We start from the raw sequence: 25,570 nt of genomic DNA on the forward strand, positions 1-25,570 counted from the left end.
TATGCCAATCGGGTTCTATTAAAAAGAGCTATCTTTGTTTCAAAGGACATCCCGATCGTCCTTCAAACGGCTGAGATACGGTACATTTTCCAAGTTTTTGCCAAAATTTCTATGCCTACCCCTTGGAAAAATCTGAAATTTTTTTTGTTATAAGATCCTTAAAATCCTTGAACGCCAATCGGTAGTCCTGACTGCTACGATTACAAAAAGGTATGTCCGTGCCATATCCTGCAGGATTTGGCCGAGTAATGGCTAAAAAACCAATATAGTATAACCATTATTTGATTTTCATTGCATACTTTTAGGGGCTGCTATACAAAGTATGTACACTAAACGAAAATCAGTCATAATTTGGCCATATCCTGCCGTACTTTCAAAGGACACATATTGCTAGGATCGCAAGGAACTGTTCTATCGATTTGCATACAAATATGCGGACAATCAGTAAACCAGTAAAATATTGATGAGAGCTTGCATCTGATTAGTCAGAATTGAAAACGTTGCAAGGTGACTTTGTCTGCAGCTACTTACTGGTCACTGTTGCTCGACTGGTAGATTATAAGAAAATACAATAATAATGGAAGAATTCGTAGTAGAATACGACGTGGAACAGCTAAAAAAAACCAGGCGAACATGAAAGAGTTGCAGGTGGTTTTATCCACAGCATGTCAGAGCACTGAGATCTTCTTAAAGCGTGAGAACGCTTGCTTTCTGCTGATTTGTGTTCGCCTGGTATTTCGCCTGATGATATGACACTTTTTAGCCCGCTTGCGACGACTTATCAAAGCAGTTTACAGTTTTGTTGTTGTGTTATTAGAACCCATAATAACTTGGCCGATTTGTAATTGAAAGATACTTACTTTACTTACCTCTTCGAATAGCCATTGTATGATTTTAAGTGACTGTTAGGGTGATCAATTATCTGGTCTGACAATTAATATTTAATAAAATTAAAAATGCACTTTAAATAAATAACGTAACACTTAATATTGTTTATTTTATTTCGTAAAAAATATTATAAATGAAACAGTATGAACTGAAAACATTAAGAACAATAAATAAATATGAGTAAACAAAATTTAATTGTAATAATAAAATATTTTTGCAAAGATTCGAAAAGAAAATAAAATATTCTCATTTAGTTCTTCAATACGTCATTTAAAAAGAATCTTATCACGTAACTAATAATTTATAATTTAAGTTGTTTAGAAAAGCTTCGATCCTATAAATTTCCAAGTATTTGTGGTTCCTTCGAATATGATTACTAATCCCTTGACAATTAAAATGAGTAAGAATATTTATCAAATGTTGTTTCATTTAACATCACTGTCTGCCAGACATCAAATGTCACATCCTGCGCTGTCCGTTTAGCCAGCTCGTATTTCCTTTGTATCAATTCACACATCCGACAAATTCCCACAGACACCTCTCACTGCTCACTCCCACACACTTGTCCATTAGTAACTCAATTTCACATGGTATCCGTTCATTGATTGTGGGTCATTTGCCAATTGCGGGCAACGTTGGTCGTTGTCCTTTGGCATTTTCCCTTTTTCCCTTAAGACTGCTTCGGCTGCCGCTTACATTTCCACAACATTGAATGCCAAATGTGCGAGTGTGTTTAACGGTTAAACTCGCTTCAAAAACGTATTTAACCCCAAAACCAAAAAAAAACCCTAAAAAGAGCTTTTCCACACAACGAAAATTTCACCACACGTTGAAATTCGCGTTTGCGCCCTGTGTAAAAGCTTTCATTTTGAATTCGGTTTCGGTAGAAAAAATAAATGTTTTTGGGCCGCTTTTGTGGTGGCCAGCAAAAGTTGGCCAACCGTTGGCGGTTTCATTAACGTCGCGACGCTGCTGGTAAACGGTTGATTGGTCGGCGCAATTCGGCAAAAAAAAAAATCATCAGGTGCGACGAACGAAACGAATTCAAAATTTCAAATTTTTAAAACGAAAATGCAGTTAAAATTTAAATTTTAAATAAATCGATCGCAACGGGCATTTATTCTATTTATTTGTGTATCGGCTGTGTGTGTGTGTGTGTGTTTATGTGAGCATTACGAAAATCGAAACGAACATATTTGAAAAACGCACCTTAAATAAATATTGAACACCCCGCGAGAAATTCTTTTGGGTGAGTTCTGGAGCTATAAATAATGTCTTGTGATTTGTTGATATTGTTTTGGTATTACACCCAGCAACACCTCGCCTCCCTCTCCAATCAAAACATAGCGATTGTTTATAAATAAATGAACACACCAAGTTATGCAAAATGCTGCCTTTGGTAATCGGTAATCGAGTAGCTGGCGTATCTCAATGAAATGGGTTTTTCCTAAACTCAATTCTAACCTGTCTTAGTCAGCGACGTCTTCCCTCCTCTATTGTCTTCGCATCTCTTTTCGCTATCTTATAAAGTGTTGGGGAAAAAGTAATTAAATAAAACGTATAATTGGGACGTCATCTCTCTATAGATTGTTTAACCCAGTTGAGATCAAGCGGCACACGTCATCGACCAGCGACCAGTTTTCTGCGATTGACCATTTGAATTTAGTTTACGTTTTACGTTCGCCTTCGCGTTCACGCTTACGATACGATTTGATTTATAATATAATACGATAATCGGCGTGCGCGAGCTCACAGTTCTTAGAAGCTCGCAATCGCGCCGTGTTTATCAAGGAGAGTAGCCAAATTCTTGGAATCGTAACGAGACTTATCAAACGAAAGTTTAAAGTGCCTGAAAGGATTCCAAAATAAAACCCGAAAAGTGAAATTTCAATAGTTTGAAAGTGTTTTTATCTTGAAAATATTGGAGTAAGTTACTTTAAAGTTTATCTAAATTCCTAAAGACTGATTCACTGCCCGTTTTCTAATACCGGTTAATAATTATAATTACAACATATTGTCTTGGAATTGAGTATTACATTGAAGTTCGTGTGTCACAGTTTATAAATTTAATACATCCGTTTAATCGGATTGTCTAGCTGATTTGCTTGATAGTGTTAGAAGTTAGATGACGCTGAATAGATCGTTATGCAGAGCATTTCAATAGTGAATAAATATTTGTAAATATTCAAATCTTATTAACAGATAACAACAATCTAACTAAGTGTTGATAGCATCGAATAAACATTGTCAGGTAACAATAGCTGAATTTGTATAGCTTTTTTAATTGGCTGTCAAGAAAACTCAGCAATTTGTTATAGAATTGGTTTACAAGATCTGCGGCTGTCAAGAAAATTCTGCAATTAATTAAGAAATTGGTTTACAAGATTTGTAGAGAATAATGCACAAGTTTCATGCATTTAAAATAAACATTTATATGCGTTAGAAGTGATCAAAGGTTAATATAACCACAAAAATAGTTTGCTATTAATAAAAAAGACAAACGTAAATAGTAAAAAACCTTTGCATATTTGATTGGTTACAGCTAAACTATGCATAAAATATAAACTTAATACGTATGACTTGAATAGTTGCGAATTTCAAGAGAATATTGCGAGTTTAGTTGAAGCAAGTTTGCAACTTAATAAGCTAATGTACGTAATGCCAGCGAAATGCAATCGCAATAGCTGTCTAGCTCTAAATCCAGTTCTCGGATTCTAGCTGACCCGCCCACATTCCCTTTCGAGTGAGTTGCTGTTGATGGCACTCACAAATCGCTGTCGCATTAATTAATTAATAGTCAGAGTGTGAGTACACTCATTCGTACGAATACGAATACGAATACATATGCGAGTGTTGTCGTTGTGGCGCGAAAATAAAATAAAAGTTTACTTTGATGTGTGTTTGTCTATAAGACTGTCTGTCTGTTGGATTATGCATGTATTGTTTCTAACCAAATACGCAGCATGAAAATTGTGAAATTGTATATTAAACACATTGATCCAGATCCAGACAACCTTGAGTCCAACTACGAACAGCGTAGCGAACAGTTCGCAGTCAAAGCGTTGCATGCGGAACCCAATCAGGCAAACAAGTTGCTCCCTCTGAAGAGTGGCAGAGTGGCTTGCAGATTGCAGTTAACGCGAATGTGACGTAACTGAAAAAAGTAACTGGCATTGGAAAGTTATGTATACGCTGGAAACTCAACTGGAAAGCCAACAGCGATCGACTGTCTGGTTTCCGCATCGACGCACTCACGCTTCACTCTCTCTCTCTCAGCCTCACTCTCACTCTCAGTTGTATCTGTGAGATACAATTGAGCACAAGTAGCGCAATTGGCTCTCGGATGATTCATACGCGATTCGGGGAATCCGAAACCATAACCGAATCCACTAAAGTGCTGCAAGCAGAGGCAAACATCAACATCAGGTTGTCGACAGGTTTTTTTCTTCTTTTTGTTTTCATACAGAAACCAAAAGTTGGTCTTTGTGTTGTACCAAAAAATGCGCTGCACAAAACAAAGTCGCTCGATGTTGAGATATGTTTTGCATTAAATATAGAGTTATGTACTTGAGTAAAAGTCTAAAAATAATTAATGACGTTGTAATATTTCAATGCAGCGTCTTGGGAATAGAGCTTTGAAAACAACCCTAGAGAGCAGTTAATAATAAATTGTTTATTTCATTGTAGAACTTTTACTACAAACTTATTTGCAGCCACTTTATCGTATCGGATAAGTAAATCCGGTTGCAAAACTCCGTTTTATGGGGGCATAGCTTCAAGCTAATATTTGATAATGTTCAATCACATTAAGAATTTGTATAAATGTTTACTTTATGAGCAGAAAATATGCTTATTACTTTATTGAAATAACAAATACAATTCCTTATTGCAATGAGATGATGAACCGCACCGAAGTCATTTGTTTTCAAGTCTAAAAAACTTGTTGTAAATATGTAAAATTGTTGTTCAGAAATTCAATATAAATTGCAGAGAATAATTTCAAGCAAAGAGATGTTTTTAAAGTCACTCTACCTTAAGTTAGAGCATTAGTTAGTCGCCTATTGTGCATTTGAATTTACAATTCCAATAGCTGGCCAATATTTGAGTTCATTTTCATTTGTAATTTGCTCGTCTGGCATGTTTTATCGTCAGCTTCTTTTTTTCTTCGTTTTTTTTTTGGTTATCGATATGCTCTTCGGGGTCTCAGACTCTGTGGCTCTTGGGGTCTATAGTGAGTGTCTTGAATTTTAATGCCATACCCAACAACAAAGAGAAAAAGCGAGAGTGAGAGAGAAAAAGCTGAAGTCTTTGTCTTGAGGGCGTCGACAACGACCTTTTGCTTGACTCTTTTCCAGTGCATATGGAGTGAAGTGTTGTGTGTATTTGTTAGCCTTTGGTATGCTTTAAAAGCCAATGGCGACAACAAACACAAACAACAACAAGTGGTTGCCCAACTAGCCGCTCAATTGCTACCACTTTTTACACTCGCTGAGCTTGGCTCGTCTTGACTCGACTTCGGCTTTGTTTGCGACTCTTAAGCGTGCGACCTTGGACCAACACATGTGCCACACAGAATTGCAGATATTATTTTTTTAAGGTATTGCTGTTGCGTTTCGTGATTGGTTTTGTTTTGTTTTCGGTTTTCTGTGTTTCATGCGATAAGATACCTACAGTAAAAAATGGTACGGGTTTTCAGTGACGTAGCTTTTGTTTCATTTCTTTGCTGACGTCACAAACGAAATTAATTGATTTAACTTGGACCGTCGAAAATTGATTTGTTGCTATTTTTGGTGTGAGATTTTGCTCATGATTGTGTGGTGTAATTTGTGTGTGCAAACATTTTGGCTGACATGCATTCTGCTTGCCAAAATGCATTCGTTGCCCACGCGGCGTATACTTGATTGTTGTTTAAACTTTGTTTTTAGTTACAACACATACAAGCAGTAAATAAATAAGAAAATGCATGCATATATCTATTTGCTACATGTATTTGCAAAATATTTCTGCATCGTTTGTGAACAACAATTTTGTTCTCCAGCCAAATTATTTAGTTTAGTACAGTTCAGTTGCGTTCAGCTTTTGATATTTTTGTTCGGTGTTTGTTTAAATGACTTCAAATCAGCGTTGATGGAATGGCGGGCGAGAAATTAAGTCAATAACTGATCAGACGCCTGACCTTAGATGTTGTGTCCGCTTCTGGCTGGCCAAATACATTTCGAATGTATTTACAGACATACTACATACTAAGACCAAACTATATATGCAGATACATAAATATGGAATTTTTGTGTTTAAATTAGCGTCAGTTTATAGATTTTCTAATTTACGTTTTTACCGAGGGTCATAGTCACAGTCACAGTGACTGGAAACAAAGCATTCGAATGAATTCACTAAGCGAATAGGACCTAGACTAAGTATGGCTAACATTTAGGGATGATTAGTTAAAAAGCGAGGAAAATAAATGAATTTTTCCAAGGTTTTCTTTCTAAGGAATCTCCTAACTTTAGCTTTGTCTTTAGTTAAGACTATATTGACTAAATATGAGAATGAATCAGAAAACACGTTGTAGATGGTTGACAAAGAAGAAGTTTAAAATGTCTGGTCAAGGTCGCCCGAAAGGCGCTAAATTGCTAATCGTCTTAGCAGATTGAAATTCTTAGAAAACTACTAAATTGCCGAACTATTATTTACTAAGATAACCATAATCTCATACTTATTTCGTAGATGCAAACTAAATATACAGAGATGGCAAGGAAATTTCAAGATGCATTAAACTAGTTTCTCAATGTTTTGTTCTTCTTGTTGAGTGGAGACTTTAAGTATTTTGTGTAATTCCTGGATTTTAGAATGCTTGCTTTGTGCCTCACTGACATTTTAAAGCATTAGTAATCAAAAACTCAACTATGAATACGGGTTCAACCGTTCGATACAATGCATATCACCTTTTGTTCCTTTTCCCAAGAGAACGGGATTTGCACAATGTTCCTTTGTCTAGACCATAGAAAAATTTTAAGATTTACATATTCTTTGCGGGATTTTCTGCAGCGATTCCCTCCTGAATTTGGGTAAAATTCCTCGAACTATATTTAAGTTAACGATTTGCCACTGGTTTTGGTATTTGAAATGGAAAACCAGAACAACATTTCAATGTTGCACTTGTGTCGTCATAAATTACAATGAGAGAATCAAGAAATAAACAAGCACAACACACGCCGCATATATCAATAAACAAATAACCCAACAAAAATTATATCTTGATCAACAATAGAAGAAAAAAACAAGTAAGAAAGCTACAGTCGAGTGTACTCGACTGTGAGATACCCGCTACCCATTTTGAATAAAATAAATATAATTTGCGGTATTTTCTCAAAATATACCGAATATACAGCAAAAATACTAAAAATATACCAAATGGTATATTTGGTATATCGACATAGTACCGCATTCAAAATATACCATAGACGGCACAATATACCAGATTGTCAGCCAAAGCAACTAAGACCCCTAGTAAGTAGGCGTTTTTGCCCATACAAAAGTATTTTTTTAATAACTTCGACAATTTTTATCTGATCGCAACCAAATTTTCAGAAATTATAACTACTATAGTAGTTATTATATATACCAAAATTCGGAACTCTAGCTTTAAAATTACGCTTGTTATTCGATTTTTTTGTTTTGCGGGGGCGGAAGTGGGCGTGGCAAAAATTTGAAACAAACTTGATCTGCGTGCAAACATAACAAATGTTGTCGAAAAAAAACTATAGCTCTATCTCTTATAGTCTCTGAGATCTAGGTGTTCATACGGACGGACGGACAGACACACAGACGGACAGACGGACAGACGGACAGACGGACAGACGGACATGGCTATATCGTCTCGGCTGTTGACGCTGATCAAGAATATATATACTTTATAGGGTCGGAGATGCCTCCTTCTACCTGTTACATACATTTCCTGCCGGCACAAAGTTATAATACCCTTCTACCCTATGGGTAGCGGGTATAAAAAACTATTAATGAAAACAAAAGTATGCTTGTAAATGAGAGAATGTGAAATTCAATGGCTGCCAAACGATCGGCGATAACGTTGTCATTACATTACACTATATCAAGTATACGCAACGTACAATAATGTAAACGTACATTTGTTTTCTCTCTTTGCTCTCAGCTCTCAGAGCATCAAGTGAGCTGCCTATCTCGAAATTGTTTGTGCAAATAGCGCTGTCTCAATTTATTTACATTACAAACAAACCAGAAATGGCGTTGATGTAAAGACAGGCGTTTTTAAAAAGATTGAACTCATTTGTTGGGGTTAAAAGTTCTCAATTATTGTATGCACATTCGTTCTTATACATTCACATCTTCACATCTAAAATTTCTTATCTAAAAGTTCAGTTCAAACTTCTAAGCAGTAATCGAGAGGTTTCTCTACAATGATGAATAACAGAATTCAAAAACTGTTTCCAATTGATAGATGCAATTTAATCGCTTCTAGTAAATCAATAAGTCGTTTTTTGGGTAATTGTTTATCGATCAGTGAAGCGGGAACCAAAATAAATATTCAAGATACAGCGACACAATTCGCATATAGAAATCAAACACACAAAACGCAACGTCTATCGCAAAGACGCTGATAGCTTGGCTGATGAAGAAGAGAAGTTCACTATCAGTTGAAAACCCCAATGACAACAACAAACACACACAACGAAAACGAAGCCAGACTATGAGACGCTCAGTGTATGAAATAACTGATATACATAAATGGTTCGATTGGCTATAATTAGTGCTATAACAAGTAATAAGCACACTCTGTAAGAATTTCGCTATGAAAATATACCAAATTCAAATACCGAAAAAATACTAAAAATATACCAAAGGCTACAAATAAAGCTCTATCTCCTATAGTCTCTGAAATTATACTCTCAACAAATTGAGGTATTATTCTAAAAATATACCAAACTAATATACCGATAAAATACTAAAAATATACCGAAGGCTATAAATAAAGCTTTATATCTTATAGTCTCTAAAATTACAGTCTCAACAAATTGAGATATTATTCTCAAAATATACCAAACTAATATACCAAAAAATACTAAAATATACCGAAGACTAAAAATAAAGCTCTAAATCTAATAGTCTCTGAAATTACAGTCTCAACAAATTGAGGTAAAAATATACCAAACTAATATACCGAAAAACTACAAAAATATATCGAAGGCTCTATCTTTTATAGTCTTTGAGATTTAAAACATTGGAGTATCAATTTCAGAATATAGCGCAAAAATACTAAAATATACCGAGGGCTATATTTACAGCCCTATCTCCTTTAGTCCATAAGATATTGTGTTTCATACGCACAGCCAGACAGACAGATTCGAATATACATACATACATACATTAAACGTCAAATACATAAATACGCTTTGCAACAACAATCGAAAATACCCGCTGGCCACGCTTTAATAGGTACAACGGAGCAACAACAACAAAAAATTGTTCAAATAGTGGGTAACTCGGTGCTCCAGCGCTCAGTTTGCAACGAATCGTTGTCGGTAACGGACGTGATTGGTATGGTATATTTTTTAGCGGCTGAATTGTTTAGCTAAGATCGCACTAAGAGCGTCGACTGAGAGTGAGTTTGTGTGTCGAAGTGTGTGTGTGTGTGTTTGTGCTTTGTGTATATTTGTTAATTATACTCGACACGACAACGAGACAGCCAGTTAAACTTTTATACAATAAAAACAAAGTTACTCTTATAAATAATAATAACTGCAGTGCCGTAGCAATAACATCAAAATGAACATCAACAAGTTGAGCTTGTCTCATAACTTGTCGTGGAATCTAACGCTTTTGATTTTTTTGGCGGTTAGTTTTGTGTTGCTGTTTTATTGTGGGCATGATTCAGTGTGTCACAGTCCCAGTCCCAGTCCCCAGCCATGCGATAAGCCGCGCAATCTATGAAAACTTTCAGCAGAAAGCAATGCGTGTAAATATATAAATTAAAAAACAGAAACAACAATGTCAGAATAAACACACGTGTCATCGCCGACGTCGCAGCAAGAAAGAAAGAAAATGCAATCGAACGGAAAATTGAAATCAAATCCAATCGAAATCAACAACAAATACAAATACTTGTTGTGTGTATATTGAAAGCATTGTCTCGCGCCTGGTTATAATCAAGTTTTAAAGCATATACAATAACAATAACAACTACAACTACAACTACAACGCCATAAAGGTTAACAGTAATAAATTAAATAAACAAATTCAACAAATCTATCGCGCAGTTTGTCCCACACGCTGCGCAACTATCTAAAAGCCGGCTTTATTAACTACTCCTCTACTATATATAGTATTCCTATATATGTATGTATGGTATATATATCAGCATCAACTGGTATCTCGCGACTCGCTTGTTAATCTCTCGGTGGTTGTAAATAATGCGAATTTGTGAAAACAACTATTACAAAATGCAAATTCATATTTATGTCAATCGAACACAAATTTATAGCTACTTGTATTTGATTGTCGGAAGTATTGTGGCTTTAACTTTAAGTTGATTCTGATAAGGTCGTGGTTGAATTGTTGCTTTCCGGTGACTTTGAACAGCATTTTTATTTAGGGACATTTGCACTAATCGACCGATTAGGCTGTGATTATAGCCTTTGGTATTTTTTGGTATTTGTTTAGTATATTAATTTGGTTTATTTTTAGAATAACACCGACTCAGAGACTATAAGAGATAGAACTCTAAATATAGCCTTCGGTATATTTTAGTATATTTTCGGTATATTAATTTGGTATACTTTTAGAATAACACAGACTCAGAGACTATAAGAGATATAACTCTAATTATAACCTTCGGTATATTTTAGTATATTTTTAGTATATTAATTTGGTATACTTTCAGAATAATACTAACTCAGAGATAGATTTATACATATAACCTTTGGTATATTTTAGTATATTTTCGGTATAATAATTTGGTATACTTTTAGAATAATACTATATTTGAGTATATTTTGGGTATATTAATCGTTTCTTAGCAACGAGATTTGCAATCGTGAAATTCCTCAAATGAATGCATTTAGCTTTGAGTTGAGCTTCTTCATTATTAACTTTGTATTCTCTCATCATTTCTAAACCAGCTACAGTTGCTCCTCAATTAATTACAACGAGATTAGCTGCATTTTGATTGCAGTTGCCTAGACAAGTTGTTACAAAGCAACAACTGAATTCAAAACTAAAGAAGCAAGTTGTTAGAATAGAATTTAGAAACCTTTAAACGTTATTATTGGCGATTTAATGAGAGTGTAGTTGTTGTGTGCTCTGCACTTCGTATATAATTATGGCATAAATTGCCAACAAATTGCATGGCAATTTATTTTTACATTTCTTGGAAAGGGTGTGCGAGTTTCGTTTATCGATCGGTTAATTTTGTGACAAGAGTGATTTACATTTTCCAATTTTTGCAGGCAACTTCTCTGATAAGCAGAGCAACAAAGCAACCCTAATTGCTGATAACCAACAAGAAATATAATAATATTTGAAAGAAAAATAGCACAATCGTCGCGTGTGTGTTGTTGTGTGTGTGCGGTTGAATGTGCAAATCGAGTGTGCGAGAAGAGTGAATTTCACAAGGAAGCAGCAGCTTATCAAATCAAGAGGCAAAAGGCAAAAGGAATGGCGGAAAATACTGGCAATGATGGTAAGTTCAACAAAATCATAGAAAATATTAAATTTTACTTATTTTTTTGGAGGTGGGTTTTTGATTACTGCAAACAATTGTATTTCAAGGCTTCATCAGAGCAGATATTTAGATAATCAGTTTGTAAATATTTTTACAAATGCAAAAAAAGAAGAAACGAAAAAAGCAAAAAGTTTATAAAAATTGGTTGTGGCATCTGGAACATTTCGTTTATTTCATTTGCAATCAAAGCAATTCACGTAATACTTGTGCACGCACAAACTGTGTTCAAGCCAATTGAAATTCGAAAAAAAGTGAAATGATATGAAATAAAATAAGAGAACTAAGGAACCAACAAAGCCAATAAAAGACTTTAAGGCGCTGTTCTGCTCTGCTCTGTTGGCCATGGCTAATACACAAAAATAGTGCACGTTTCGTGTTCTGGCGGACAGTCATGGTCAAAGCAACTTGAATATCGATTTATCTGGCCAGTATGCCAGATCAAACTTGTACCTTCCGCCTCCCCCCTACCCCTTCACAAAGTACAATGGGAGCATGAACTCTTCTGCATGGAATTGTTTTCAGCAATTGACGAAAGCAAACAAACAAAAACAACACAAAATTTCACACCTTTCGCACGCACAACGTGTTCTGCTTGAATACATATAGTATAAAAACGGGCAGATCAATGGCACATATATATATGTACTATATACGATATGTGTATAACAGATGTAGAGATGTAGGAATGTAGGAGGTGCACGTGTAGAAGAACGCGCGTAGATTTAAATTTCACGCATTTAACGCACAAAGTTTCCTTTTGGTAATTAAGTAAATGCTAAGGCAAAAGAACAACAGCTTCTACAAAAATAAACAACGACAAGAAAAAAGCAGTTAAATCCAGTAGCAAAATGCCAAATAGAATAGGCTATTAAATACCCTGTTATACGTCTTCATTAATGAGCTATTGAAAGTGAAATTTTCAGAATTTGAAATAAATCATTTTATTCTAATGAAACTAAGAGCTGAAAAGTTGAATTTTCGAACTATTTTGAAGTAAAGGGAAACAGTCATTTTATTCTTAGAAAACAAAGAAATAAATAGCTTAAGAATTTGTAATAAAATTAAACAGTCATTGAAGTTAAAGTTTAACATTTTGATGGTTATTAAAAATTTGGAGAAATTGGGAAAAAATTTCTATTGATGAAATAAAACTTTCCATATCCATTAAGAGCATATTCCATTTTTAGGCAATTAGTAGATATCAATCACAAATTTGAAAAGAAAATCAATTACTTTTTGAAATCTTAAATATAAAAAGTTCAACTGTCCTTTCTTATAATTCCAAATTGAAGTTTATCACATTGTTGATTTGGGGTAACAAAACAAAGTTTCTGAAAGCTGCTTTTCCTATTTAATAATTGAGTCTCACTTGCCACAGGCAAACATTTCGCCATTTTACTTGAGTTTTATGCACTAGATCAATTAAGAGCCACCACAAAAAAAAAGAGAAGCAGACGCACATTTACCGCTATAAACGGATTTCCAAATTGACTTCTGTGCCCCCGAAAATGACCCTTGTTGAGGGTGCAAACTGTTTTCGGTTCCGCCTGAAGCTTGCAACTTTTTTCTTCTTTTTGTTATTATGCGAGGAGGCATTGTCCTTTTTGCCTAAACTTAAACTAGGAGAGCCTTGGGAACGATCGACCCATAGGCCGGACGTCATTATGGCCAAGCTGGGCAAACACGAAGCGAATAGCACGCATACGCCACGTTGTGCGGCATACCCCAAAAACGAAAACGAAAAAAAATATATCGCACAGAGGGCGCTGTCAAGTTGAATTGATTGAATTGTGAAAAGTTTTATCGCAATACAATCAAAATGCTGCGGCTTTTGCGGGCATCGCGTGTGAATTTTCCACAGCTATCTCCGCGCTTCTGCCATTTCGAATAATGAACATTTTTCTAGCTGAACAAATTTTGGTTAGCTGCCGTCTGGCATATTGAAAATGCTTTCTGGTTTTCTCGGTTTTCGGTTTTTCGTTAATTTTTGATGTTCGAAAACTTGTAAGGTGTTTGCGTTTTGTATTTTCTGCTTGGGCACAATTTTCTTTTTTTTTTTGATTGCCTGGCAGCGACATGAAAATCGATTTTGCGTTAATTGTATTTGATGTGGAACTCGTACACTTTAATGTTATTTCATCTTTTCTTCTGACACCTTTCGTTCTCGGTCTCGGTCTCGTTCTCTTTTGTAATACAGCGAAAAAGCAAAGTTTAATGCTTCCGAAAATTCACTCCATATTGTATACTCGAGTCTCATACGAGCCGATGAATTAATTGCTTTTTAATTAGTTGCCCACACACAAGCAAAATAACACATCGTTCTTACACGAGAGGGGGAAATGTTCTAAATAATTGAGCAAAAACTTTTCACGATGTTTGGCATTCGATAATGCACAAACACACATTCGAGAGTTTTATGCAGTTTATTTATAAATTTCAACACCTCTATAGCAACAGATTCACTCGCAAAATTAGCACGTTTTGAATTGGGCTATTCCAAAAACACAAAATAAGAACCTTTAACGGGCCAGTAAAGCCCGTTTAATTTATGTGGGAGATTCAAGCACATGAAATTTTTTGGTAGTCAATCTCATTAGAAAACTCGCAAAATTTATGATATCTACTTAGCGGTACTTTTACAGCATTCTCGACGTAATCATGTCTCGAGGCATGATTTTGGTAATGCGTTTATGGGAATTTTGAGGCAAACAAGTGGGACATAAATTGGTTTGGACTGCTGCTGTCTGTGCTAATTAAATGTCAATTTGCGACATGCAAAATGCTAATGAAATCAATGTGCGACCTTAAGCTCAGCTTCAGCTTTTAATATGCCTGGCTTAACGAATTTAAACAGAATGTAATTTATAAGAGAAGGATGAATTTTAGGAAAAAGTTTTTGTATTAATTTCAAAGTAGAATGTTGCCATAATTTGTTACACAAACTATGTTAAAAAGGCAAAATGACTTTGTGTAAACTAATAACTGATGTTATTTTTTGGATTGTGGAAAGTTGTGTCATAACAATATTACTTGAAAGAAGTGGCTTTCAATTTGTCTTCTAATGGATTTGCTGTAAGCGACAGGCTAAAAGCAAACACAAACACCACAAAGAAAGAAACTAACCAGAAAGAAACTAACTGTGGCGACGTCATCGATAGTCAGACAAACAATATCATCAATTCTACAACTATTGATTTTCATACACACAAACACACACACAGACAAACAAATATACCCTATATATATGTATGTTTGTTAGATGGGCACTTAAAAAACGTCGGCGAAAATCGAGCAATTTTTTTGTGACAGCCTGTTGGAACTTTTCACGCACAGATTTTTGAGTGCTTCAATTTAATTTTTGATCCACATAGAAAAATGTATATGTATAAATATATATATGGATGAAAAGTGGCCCACACACATACGCTGACACGCTCGCATGCACACACACACACGCACTTGTGAGCTTAGGACAAACTTTCGTTTAAGTACTTGAGGTGCAAATGGGAATGGCAAGTGTTCAACTCCAGCTCCATCTCATTCTCCTGCTCCTGCTTCCGTTCATGCTCTAGCTCATGCTCATGTTGTGTGTCTGTGTTTGATGTAAAGCGCAACCGGTGTGTGTGTGTTGGGTGTGATTAGGCCATCATCATAGAGTAGAGCTAAGAACTGAGAGTTGGCAGCTGCCAGCTCGGGTGTGACGTGTGGAGTTCGCATTCTGTTTTTATGCCCTTTACCCATTGGGTAGAAGGGTATTATAACATTGTGCCGGAAGGAAATGTATGTAACACTAGAAAGAAGGCAACTCCGACACTATAAAGTATATATTGTCTTCTTTCTTAGTTGCTTTAGCTAACAATTTGGTATATTTTTCACTCTATGATATATTTTCAATGTACTACTATATCAATATACCGAAAATAGTATTAAGTATTGTTTAGTATTTTTGCTGTTTATTAATCTTAGTTACTTTAGCTAAAAATCTAGCATATTTTAGTACCACATGGTATATTTTTAATGTAGTATTATATCAATATACCAAATATTTGGTATGATCTAGTATTTTTGGGGTATATTAATCTTAGTTTTTAAATATTTGTTGATTTATATTTTACATTCTATGGTCTATATTCAATGTACTACTATATCAATATACCAAAAATAGTATTCAGTATTGTTTACTATTTTAGTACCATGTGGTATATTTTGAATATAGTATTATATCAATATACCAAATATAGCATTAGGTATGATATATTATATTAATCTTACTTTCTGTATATTTGTGGTATATTTTCAATGTAGTACTATTTCGTCTTCGGCATATTTTTAGTATTTATGCTCTTACTCAAATTTAGTAGCGGGTATCTCGCAGTCACACTTGAATGTAGCTTTCGTAACAAACTGTTTTTTCGGGTGTTCGAGTCCATTGCCAGAGTGAGGAGAAGAGTCTGCCTCGGGTGGTGTCCACACTGCTTTCATTTTCATTTTCTCTATTTAGCTGTGTTTATTTTCGCTTCAGAACGCGATTTTCCAATCGATTGAACACATGACAACCTACACACACTCGCACACTCGCTCGCATACCTTTGTGTATTTGTCCTCTGGCACACATATGGCACCGACTGTGTGTGTATTGTTGTTGTTGTTGTTTGTAGCCTTCGACCGACCGATTTCGAATGACATTTTCGCCAAGTAATTCAAAACTCTGCGGTAAATGGAAACCGTCTTGAACGTGCTCCACACACACCGTTGCCATTAGAAATGTCCTCTGTCTGTCGTCTGTCGTCTGCCTTCTGTTCATATCTTTCTATTTTTGATCATATTTAATTAACATTTTATTTTCCTTTTATTCTCGTTTTATTTTATATTCTTGTGTGTGAGTGCTCGCTTTTCTTTCTTTTTTGTTGTCGGCTTTGCTATCGACATCCTTTTTGTTGTTGCCAGCCAGCTCCATTTATTTACGCATCAATTTGTAGCGCTGATTTATGTCGCCGGCGCCCAAAAAAACGATAGACTAAAACCCCAAGAACAAAAAACACACGCACAAAAACAACTAACTAACTGAGTCGAGCATTGTATACTCTAACTAAGATTTGCAGGAAGTGATTGATAAGCACTTTTTTTTTGGGTTGGACTCTTTGTTTTTGTGTGCAGATATCAAAATAATTCCCAACTGCAAAACTCGTGTCATTTCACTGACCTTCTGAGAGAGTATTTAGAAAACCCAAAAAGGAATGAAAACTAAGAACAACAAGACAGTTTGCTCGACTGTGAAATACTCTCTACCCATTTTAAATGAAAGCAAAAGAGTGCCATATTATTTCAAAAATATACCATAATCATATACCGCAATATACTGGCGATATATCGTGACATTTGGTATATTGATGTGTATTTAAAATATACCATAAAGTCCTCAAATAAACTCCTATACAAAAAAAAAATTTTCTTAAATAAATTCTACAATTTTTATCTGATTGCAACCAAATTTTCAGGAATCACAGAAACTATAGTTATAATTGTAAGTACCACAAATCTCTCGGCTCTACAACAGAACTCTTGTCATTTCATTGACCTTCTGAGAGAGTATTTAGAAAACCCAAAAAGGAATAAAAACCAAGCATAACAATAAAGTTTGTTCGACTGTGAAATACTCTCTACCCATTTTTAATGGAAGCAAAACAGGGCTATATTATTTCAAAAATATACCATAATCATATACCGCAAAGTACTGAAGATATATCCTGACTACATTTGGTATATTGATGTATATTTAAAAAAAACTCCCATACAACAAACAATTTCTTAAATAAATTCTACAATTTTTACCTGATTGCAACCAAATTTTCAGGAATCACAGAAACTGTAGTTATTCTAAGTACTACAAATCTCTTGGCTCTAAAACATAACTCGTGTCATTTCACTGACCTTCTGAGAGAGTATTTAGAAAACCCAAAAAGGAATAAAAACCGAGAAAAAAAGTGGAAGTTGTTGTTTTGCCTAAATGCGAATTAAATTTGTGTCTCCCTCACTCTGCTGCTCGCTGAGTGCCATGCCGAGGCTGTCTTAAAGTATTAGTAGCTCAGTCAATGCTCACAGGCAAAAGAGGCGTCTGTTTTTTTTTCCAGCTGGGGGATGATTTAAAGGGCAGGGCATTGGCCGGCGTATTGCGAGGCGGCTGGCTGGATGAGCCGAAGCAATTGCGCAATTTTAAAGCGCTTTTCCGTTGGGCGTTTAATTAAATATAAAATTTACACTGACTAACACGACACATTTTTAATTGAAATTTAAAAATCGAGCTTCAATAGCAATTAGCTATCCGATGAGCAACTAATCATGCAGCACAAAATACACAACAAAATCCCTTGCGATTTATGCGCTTAAATTATGCATAGGCCAATTGAAACAACTCTATTTATAACCAAATGGGAATTAAAGTGAAATCAAAGCGTTTACCTAAGACTTCGTAAAAGTAATTGATATTGTTGTGGCGCTTTCGTTGTGCGTTTCTATTTATAGTTGAAAGAAATATGTAGCATGGCAAACAGAATAATTACGTGGAAGTCTGAAGACGTAAGCGAGATGGACTTGTCAATAAATGACACAAATATGATAAGCTTACAGCTTGATTGAGAAATGCTACACATAAAACTTGTGTCAAACTATTCGACATATATCTGACAGGCCAAAGCACATTTAATGAAGCGGGGCAACTGAGGTGGAACAAATGGATTTTGACTGCCGAATAATGAAGAAGTTCTTTATAAGAGAAGTTACTACTTCAACTAGTTCAAAGTAAGGAAGATTCTTCGTAAGAATAATTGATTATGCTTTAAAAGTGAATACAAAGAAAAGTATTTGGAATACCAAGAAAATAAACTAAACTTCACATATTCGAAGGTGGAAGTAATGCCTAAGGAAGGAAGTTCTTTATAAGCGACTTGTTTAACTAGTTTAAAGATAGGGAACATAATCGATTATTGCACCAAAATTTTTGCTTTTGAAAAGGCTAATAGAAATTTAAGAAAAATATTTTGAATCACTTTGGGAAAAGCTTGATATTATGAAAATCCAAAAATCGAACCATTAAGACTTGTTTACACTTTAACAAAGGCTAAGCCATTTCAATGTTGTGGCAAAGATAAATAGTCCTCAGCCGAGACATTGTATAATAAACTATCGATAACACATGTAAAAGATACAAGAATTCAAAGAAAAGTTCTTTGAAACACTGCAGACAAAGCTAATATTCATATATAACGAAAATCCTAAAAACAAGCCATTAAATCGTGAAACACACCGTGTCAAAGTTGAGTCAAAGATAAATAGTTGTGTCACTTATTGATTGAAATATACAGTGTAATAAACTTATCTATAGCACTGAATTCCCTTTAAACAATAGTCAGCTGAATAATTCAGTGTCTCCGTCTGAATTCTGTGTGCACCTTTAGTATCGATCTAACAAAAGGTGAATGCTTTCCTTGACTGACATGCGTGGCAATTTAGTTGCCTGCACCTGCCACAATAAAGTACGTTGCCGCACAGTTGAATTACATAAGCAAACTACTATGCAGATAATCAGTTGATATAACCAAAAATGGAGTTAACCCCTTTTTTTGTTGTTGTGTTGTGCAGTGTCATTAGCTGTAAGCTGAACAAAGGGCCGACGGGCGAATGCCAAGGATGATCTACTTAAAAGTTCCCGATGTTGTCGTCGACCCACATTTCACTTATTACACTGTTCAGATGTTTGCCACAATGCGGCAATGCAGAAGCCGAAACCCGGCAGCTGGTTGCCCAAAAAAGCAAAGCCGTAAAACGTGTTGTCCGTAAACACACGCCTCTTACTATATATATGTATATATATGTAGATGGTGTGAATTGCGAGCAGAAATGAAAAGAAAAACGAGTAGAAGACAGCAAAGACTTGTGTACAAATTGTTTTTGCAATGTTATAAATGTAAACAAAATTAACATATGCAAATTTTTCATGTGCCCACGTGTGTCCATGTGAATCTGACTCAGTTTCAACAGCCAAGCACACACACACTTACATGCATTCATACTCACATTCACATTCACTACTCAGACTCGCACTCACACTCATTCTATAGACAAATAGCCTGTCTGAGAGTTGCGTCGCGTGCTGACTACAGAACACAGAAGAGGGGAGAGAGGGAGGAGAGAGAGGTGGACAGGCTGCTTTTGTTCATTTGATTTGCTGCTGAAAATATTCAAGTATGCATCGGAAAATGCAAATTGCTCGAGTGCCATATGCTAGCTGCACTTTTCCACGCGTTTTCCCATCATTCTCTCTCCTTCTTCCGACTGTCTTTTAATGCTATTAAATATGCATTATTATACGACAACGACAACGAAAAAAAAAGAGGAATGATAACCTTGATAAGTAACCGGTTACACTACTCTACTCAACAATATTACGTATACGGCATGTAACACATGTGCAGAGCACTTCTAGCGAAAATACAAAAGAGAAAAAAAAACGGAAGTTGTTATTGCCATTTGCATAATATTTGCATATTTCTTCAGGTGCCAAGGACTACAGCTAATAAACTAATGCAAGCGTTTTATGAGTTTGTCTGAAGTTTATGAAAAATAAGTGCGATTACCTCAAAGACAGCGAAAGAGAATTTTGCTGAGTTTTTACGGCAAACTCGAGAATTACTAAAGGCGAGAATGTGTAAGTGAATTTACGGTACAATGTTCTCTAATTGATTAATTGTACAGCACTGCGTATACATAATCAGTTTAATGCGATAACTGATTCGGTTCATTAGAATTATTTACATATAAAAATATAGACTTTAATCAATATTTAAATACCTATTGGAAAACAAAAACAAATGCTCTACCCCAAACGATTATCAATTGTGAAATCGAACCACATTTTCAAGTTCAATAATCTAATCAGAAGAGGCAGACATTGTGGGGTTTCCTATTGTAATTTTCTGTTATTTATAATAGTTATTTCGGGTAGCTAATCTGCTTAAGAACTTGAGTGTCTTTAATTGTTGTCAAATGTGTTGTGAAAAACCCGAAAAAACGAGCCCCAAATTGATTAAAACTGGGTTCACTATTGTGGGAATTCTCCGAGGAAACCTCGAAAAATCAGTTAATAAATATTGTTTGTTGCTAATGGGCCGGAATTGACCATTCAAAATGTTTATCAGGGAATATCGCTACTTAAATAGGTTACTTGACGTAGGCAAAATGATAAGAGAACTGAAGAGAGTTTGCTATGAAATTTCCCATGAAATGCGATGCTTTAATCGCCATGCTGTGATAAAATATTCAAATGATATGTTTAACGCTGTGTAATCTATCATTATTTTAATTTGCAGGCAATCGATCTCCTTCAATGGACGAGGACGAGTCGACGCTGGATGACTTGCGTATGTATAATAATAATAATAATGAAATGGGGAAACTGTTAACAAATACGACTAATTAATAACCGAGCTGAAGCTGAAGCAAACGCTGTGATTATGCCACCAACACACAGAGACTATAGATGGCAATTAACATGTGAAAAACATGTGGTTCCCAGTGTAGTTGGTTACTGCTGATGAATATTTAGCCAGCAATAAGTCAATCGTCAGTGAGGTTCATTAGATGTGCAATTTGTTTGGTCAGTTTAGTGTCTGGAATTTTTAGTGGCCACATTAAATATATGTCGGCTAAAAGCCAATTGTAGTTGTAGTTGTAGTAGTGCTGCTACCAAGGAATATTCTGAGGCAGCAATGAAAGAAAATATATGTGCTTGTTTGTGCTTCTATCTCAGCTACTCGCTGCTTTTGACGTCAGACGTTAACATCTGGCCAACGCGGTGGCGGCGGCCTACAATTGCCTCCCCCCCCCCTTCCATCACCAACCATCTCCCTCCCTCAAGTTCGTGCTACTTCTAGAGCATAACAATAGCTTTGATAGATGGCACACTGCAATTTAATGCCACACAGATGCATAATTCATAAATACGTAGACATGTTTCTTACACGCCGATCCACGTACTCTCAAGAATTTCGTGCCGTCGCCTTTTTTGCCAAATTGTTTTTGCCATTTAACTCAAATTGTGCTGCCCACCCATAACATATTGATTTTCTCGCATATTGACAAACATTTCTGTTCTTTGTTCTCATGGTAGAGAAAATATTCAATCCTGTGCGATCGTCCGCCTCAGAGCCGGCCATGTCTTCGATGATGCCACTGCCGATGCACGTGCCAACTTCGGCTGCCTTTACACGCATTGTTGTGGAGCCCACGAATCACATTATAAGATTTCGTTATAAATGCGAGGGTCGCACAGCGGGTTCGATACCCGGCAACAATTCAAAGCCCGAAGCTAAGACGTATCCCACCATCGAGATTGTCAACTACAATGGACCCGCTCATGTCTTTGTCTCTTGCGTCACCGCCGATCCGCCATATCGTCAGCATCCTCACGAGCTGGTCAGCAAGGATGAGGCCGATAAGTGCAAAGCTGGTGCGTATATCAAACGCTTGAAGCCCGGAGAGCAGCGACTGGAGCTGCAGAAAGTTGGCATTCAGTGCACCAAAAAGACGGAAGTGGCCGAGGCGCTAAAGAAGCGCAAAGAGAAGAATATTGATCCATTTCGTGGTAAGTCGAATTCTCTCTTATTCTTAAAGTATAATCCAAACTGTTAATTTCATGTCTTGTTAGCTGGCTTTGAGCACGCCAAAGATGTGTCCAGCATTAATCTGAGCCAGTTGCGTCTTTGCTATCACGTTGTCATTATGGATGAAAAAACCAAATCCAATATTGCCCTCGAGCCAGTTGTTTCGTCCCCTATCTACGGCAAGAGCAACGATTTGACCATCACCAAGATGTGCAAATGCTCCTCAAAGTCCAGCGGCGGGGATGAGATCATTCTGCTCTGCGAGAAGGTCAACAGGAATGATATCAAGATCCGTTTCTTTGAGACAAATGCCGATGATGTTGTCGTGTGGGAAGCCTACGGCATCTTTGGCAATCACAATGTGTACAAACAGACGGCGATTGCGTTCAAAACACCGAGTTATCACAACAAAAACATTCAGAACTGCGTCGATGTAAGTTACTAAACCATTTTACAACTTTTTTAAGGAAATAATCCAATGTGTTGGAACGGAGTTGATTTTGAATTCAATTTCAATCTTTAACGAATTGGAGTTCCTATTAGAAAAGTCTCAACGCCCCTTTTGGTTGGCATTACAAATTATTACTAACTCATTCATTTCCACAAATAGCAGTCAAAAGAATCCTCGCATAATTTGCACTTAGCGGCCACATTTTGTTTGAGCCCCTTTTCACTTAACGTCCCATTTTAATGCCTTGCAAACAAAACGAAGACAAACCAAGTTGATGCTTCATTTAACTGCAAATTATTACAGTTCTAATTAACTTAGCCATTAAGCGAGATTTGGTTATATGCACTTAGCAGCATATATTATCCCCCAAGTCAATAAATCATATAACAAAATAAAGCATAGAAAACAGAAAAAATTCAGATGCTTCATTAATTTGAGACAGCTAAGCGAGGAATATGTTAAAGAAAAAGAAAACGCTCAATTCGAGGCCGTTATGTGAGGCATATTTGCACTTATCTGAAAATTTTCTAATACATTAGTTGTTAACAAGTTAAAATAAAGAAAAGTGCATAGAAAACACTTGAATTTCTTTTGCTAATCATTCCACATCTCGTTTCCAGGTGGAAGTGCAGCTGGTGCGTCCCTCGGATGGTGCGACGAGTGCCCCGCGTGTCTTCACCTACAAACCCAACCCAGGTATGCTAACATTTGCGCGTCTGCAGCACAAGCTGAAGCGTAAGCAGGAGCTGGACGTGTTCCAGCAGATACTTTCGATAGATAGCGAGACGACGGCCACGAAATATTCGTGTTCGCCGCTCGACATCAACGAGGATGAGAATACGGTTTCATCGGATGAACAGCAAAGTTCGGGCACTTTGAATGATTTTGAGATTGCGGTAAAGAAATTGCAAATGCGGCATCGCATCGAATCGGAGGCGAATGAAGCGGATGCCACGGTGACCGATTACACTGACGGACTCGACAATGACAATGATGCCGAACAGGACGGGGAAGAGGAGGACATGGGCATTGAGTTGGAGGTGCCGCAATTGTTGCCCCAACTAGCTGACGATTGCACACAGACCTCGACGCCCATGGAGGAGATATTGCAGCAGCCGCAACTACAATCGCGACCACTGAGCAATGTGGACAAGATCAATGAGTGGATGAAGAGCAGCGAATTCGAGCGCACCGACAGCTTGACCGTGGAGAACGGCGATACGCCAACGCTCTCGCACAGCACAGCGCAAACAGCTTTTACTAACGTGAGCAGCCTGACTGCGAATACAACCATCACAAATCAGCTGGACGATGAGGCCAACGGCGGCTCACGACGCGACACTCTTGAGAATGCAGCGCTTAAGGAGTTGCCTGCGGGAGAGGAACTCGAACCGGAGCCAGAGCCAGAAATGGTCAGCGCTAGTGCTCAGGCTTCAGTGGATATCGATGAGAACTTCGATGAGACAGCCACCTATACGAGTCTGCAGATTGCCTACAATCACCCAGTGGAAATGCCGCAAAAGTCAAAAGTCGAAACTCAAGCATCGTATCATGCCACGAATCCGTTTAGTCAGCTGGACGAAGCTGAGTTGGTGGTGCTCACAAATCCTCCTGCGCCACGCATTAAAGTGAATGCAGCTCAGACGCCAGCAACACCGCCATCGCCACCGCTTCCCTTGCCACCGCGCACTCCCTCGCCTGTCGATTGCGAACATCGTTTGCCCCCGCTGCCGCCGAAGCCGCGTCACTCGCAGGATCTAAGTGTCAGCGAGCACAGCGTCTCGAATTCGGTGTCGTTGAGTCGCTCACGCAATGGCAGCGTCAGCTCCACGCGGACCACGCCCTCGCCCATCATCATTATGCGAACTCCCGATCAGAGTCCCACCAAACGTTTGCCGCAAATGCTCCCTCCCAGCTCCACCGGCTCCAATTCGGCAGCTGCCTCTCCCAAGAAGCGTCAGGGCTTCTTTTCACGTCTCTTCTCGCGTCGTCGCAGTCGTGCCGAAGATGCCGATGAAACGCATTCGGTGAACTCACGCGCCACCACGCCCACCGGCAGCCGGGAGCCTAGTGTCAATCATTTCGCAGTCGGTGATCCTAATCGCAGTTCGGTGCGTTCGTTGCAGCCACCGGGCTTGAGTCCTCAGAACAGCGTCTCCCGGGGAGGTCGTCCGGTGGGTCGCAGCTCCAGCAGTGTCTCAGGCAAGCGGCCGGCGCATCTGGATGCCGATGTCATTCACATACCGCTCAAGGGTGGTGATAGTGAGAACAGTTTGCTGCGTCCCGAGAGCTACTCCACGGCCAGCACCTTGTCCTATGGTCGACCCTTGGATCGCAAGACGTTGAGCACGCTGCAGCTGGCCGATATACCGATAAGTGATGGCAACATGGAGCTGGTGGCCATTGCCGACCGGCAGAGCATTAAGAATTTGTGTGAGGGCGCCTATGGAGTGATGCTTGATCCCAGCGTCGATCTCTCTGAGGCCGAACACTTTGCGCTCTACACGAGCAAATCTCCCGAACCGGAGCGTGAACTTGACGGCGGTGGCGAGGCGGTGGATGCGGGTGATTTCTTGAGCGCCGATGAGATTGCCAGACGCTTGGCAGAGGCAAATGGATTGCAATAGAAGGCAGCTACCAAGCACATAGTGAAACAAAAAAAAGGGGCTGCAAAGTCGCATCAACTATTTTTTTGTTTTCAGCAGTAAAGAATTTGCAGCCCTGATTTTAATAGTTAGACACAAAGTTTTTTCTAGTCGTCTTTTCTTTCAGTATTATCTATATGGCATACTATAAATCTAGTCAACACACGCACACACA

General features: G+C 37.5%; 1 protein-coding gene across 2 annotated transcripts; it reads left to right on the top strand.

Moving 5' to 3' along the window:
* The first annotated feature begins 1,856 nt into the window (after positions 1–1,856).
* Positions 1,857–25,400, top strand: LOC132798367 (embryonic polarity protein dorsal). 2 transcript variants are annotated; one of them, XM_060810187.1, is made up of 6 exons: positions 1,857–2,137; positions 11,367–11,599; positions 21,007–21,057; positions 21,807–22,280; positions 22,344–22,732; positions 23,371–25,400. In XM_060810187.1, the coding sequence occupies exons 2-6, from the start codon at positions 11,575–11,577 to the stop codon at positions 25,375–25,377; spliced, it is 2,946 nt and encodes a 981-aa protein (XP_060666170.1). In that variant the 5' UTR covers positions 1,857–2,137; positions 11,367–11,574; the 3' UTR covers positions 25,378–25,400. The 2 variants fall into 2 exon arrangements, with proteins under 2 accessions (XP_060666170.1, XP_060666171.1); XM_060810188.1 differs by lacking the exon at positions 1,857–2,137 and adding an exon at positions 9,429–9,459.
* Positions 25,401–25,570: the final 170 nt, after the last annotated feature.

This window comes from Drosophila nasuta, chromosome 2L (genome assembly GCF_023558535.2).
Source record: "Drosophila nasuta strain 15112-1781.00 chromosome 2L, ASM2355853v1, whole genome shotgun sequence".
In the NCBI taxonomy this organism is placed as follows: Eukaryota; Metazoa; Arthropoda; class Insecta; order Diptera; family Drosophilidae; genus Drosophila; species Drosophila nasuta.

What these genes read in the sequence shown, in the direction of transcription:
- LOC132798367 (XM_060810187.1), top strand. Translation starts at nt 11,575, where the DNA reads ATGGCGGAAAATACTGGCAATGATG. An exon ending in GGAAAATACTGGCAATGATG is followed by an intron (nt 11,600 to 21,006) that starts GTAAGTTCAACA and finishes TTTAATTTGCAG; the next exon opens with GCAATCGATCTCCTTCAATG. An exon ending in GTCGACGCTGGATGACTTGC is followed by an intron (nt 21,058 to 21,806) that starts GTATGTATAATA and finishes TTCTCATGGTAG; the next exon opens with AGAAAATATTCAATCCTGTG.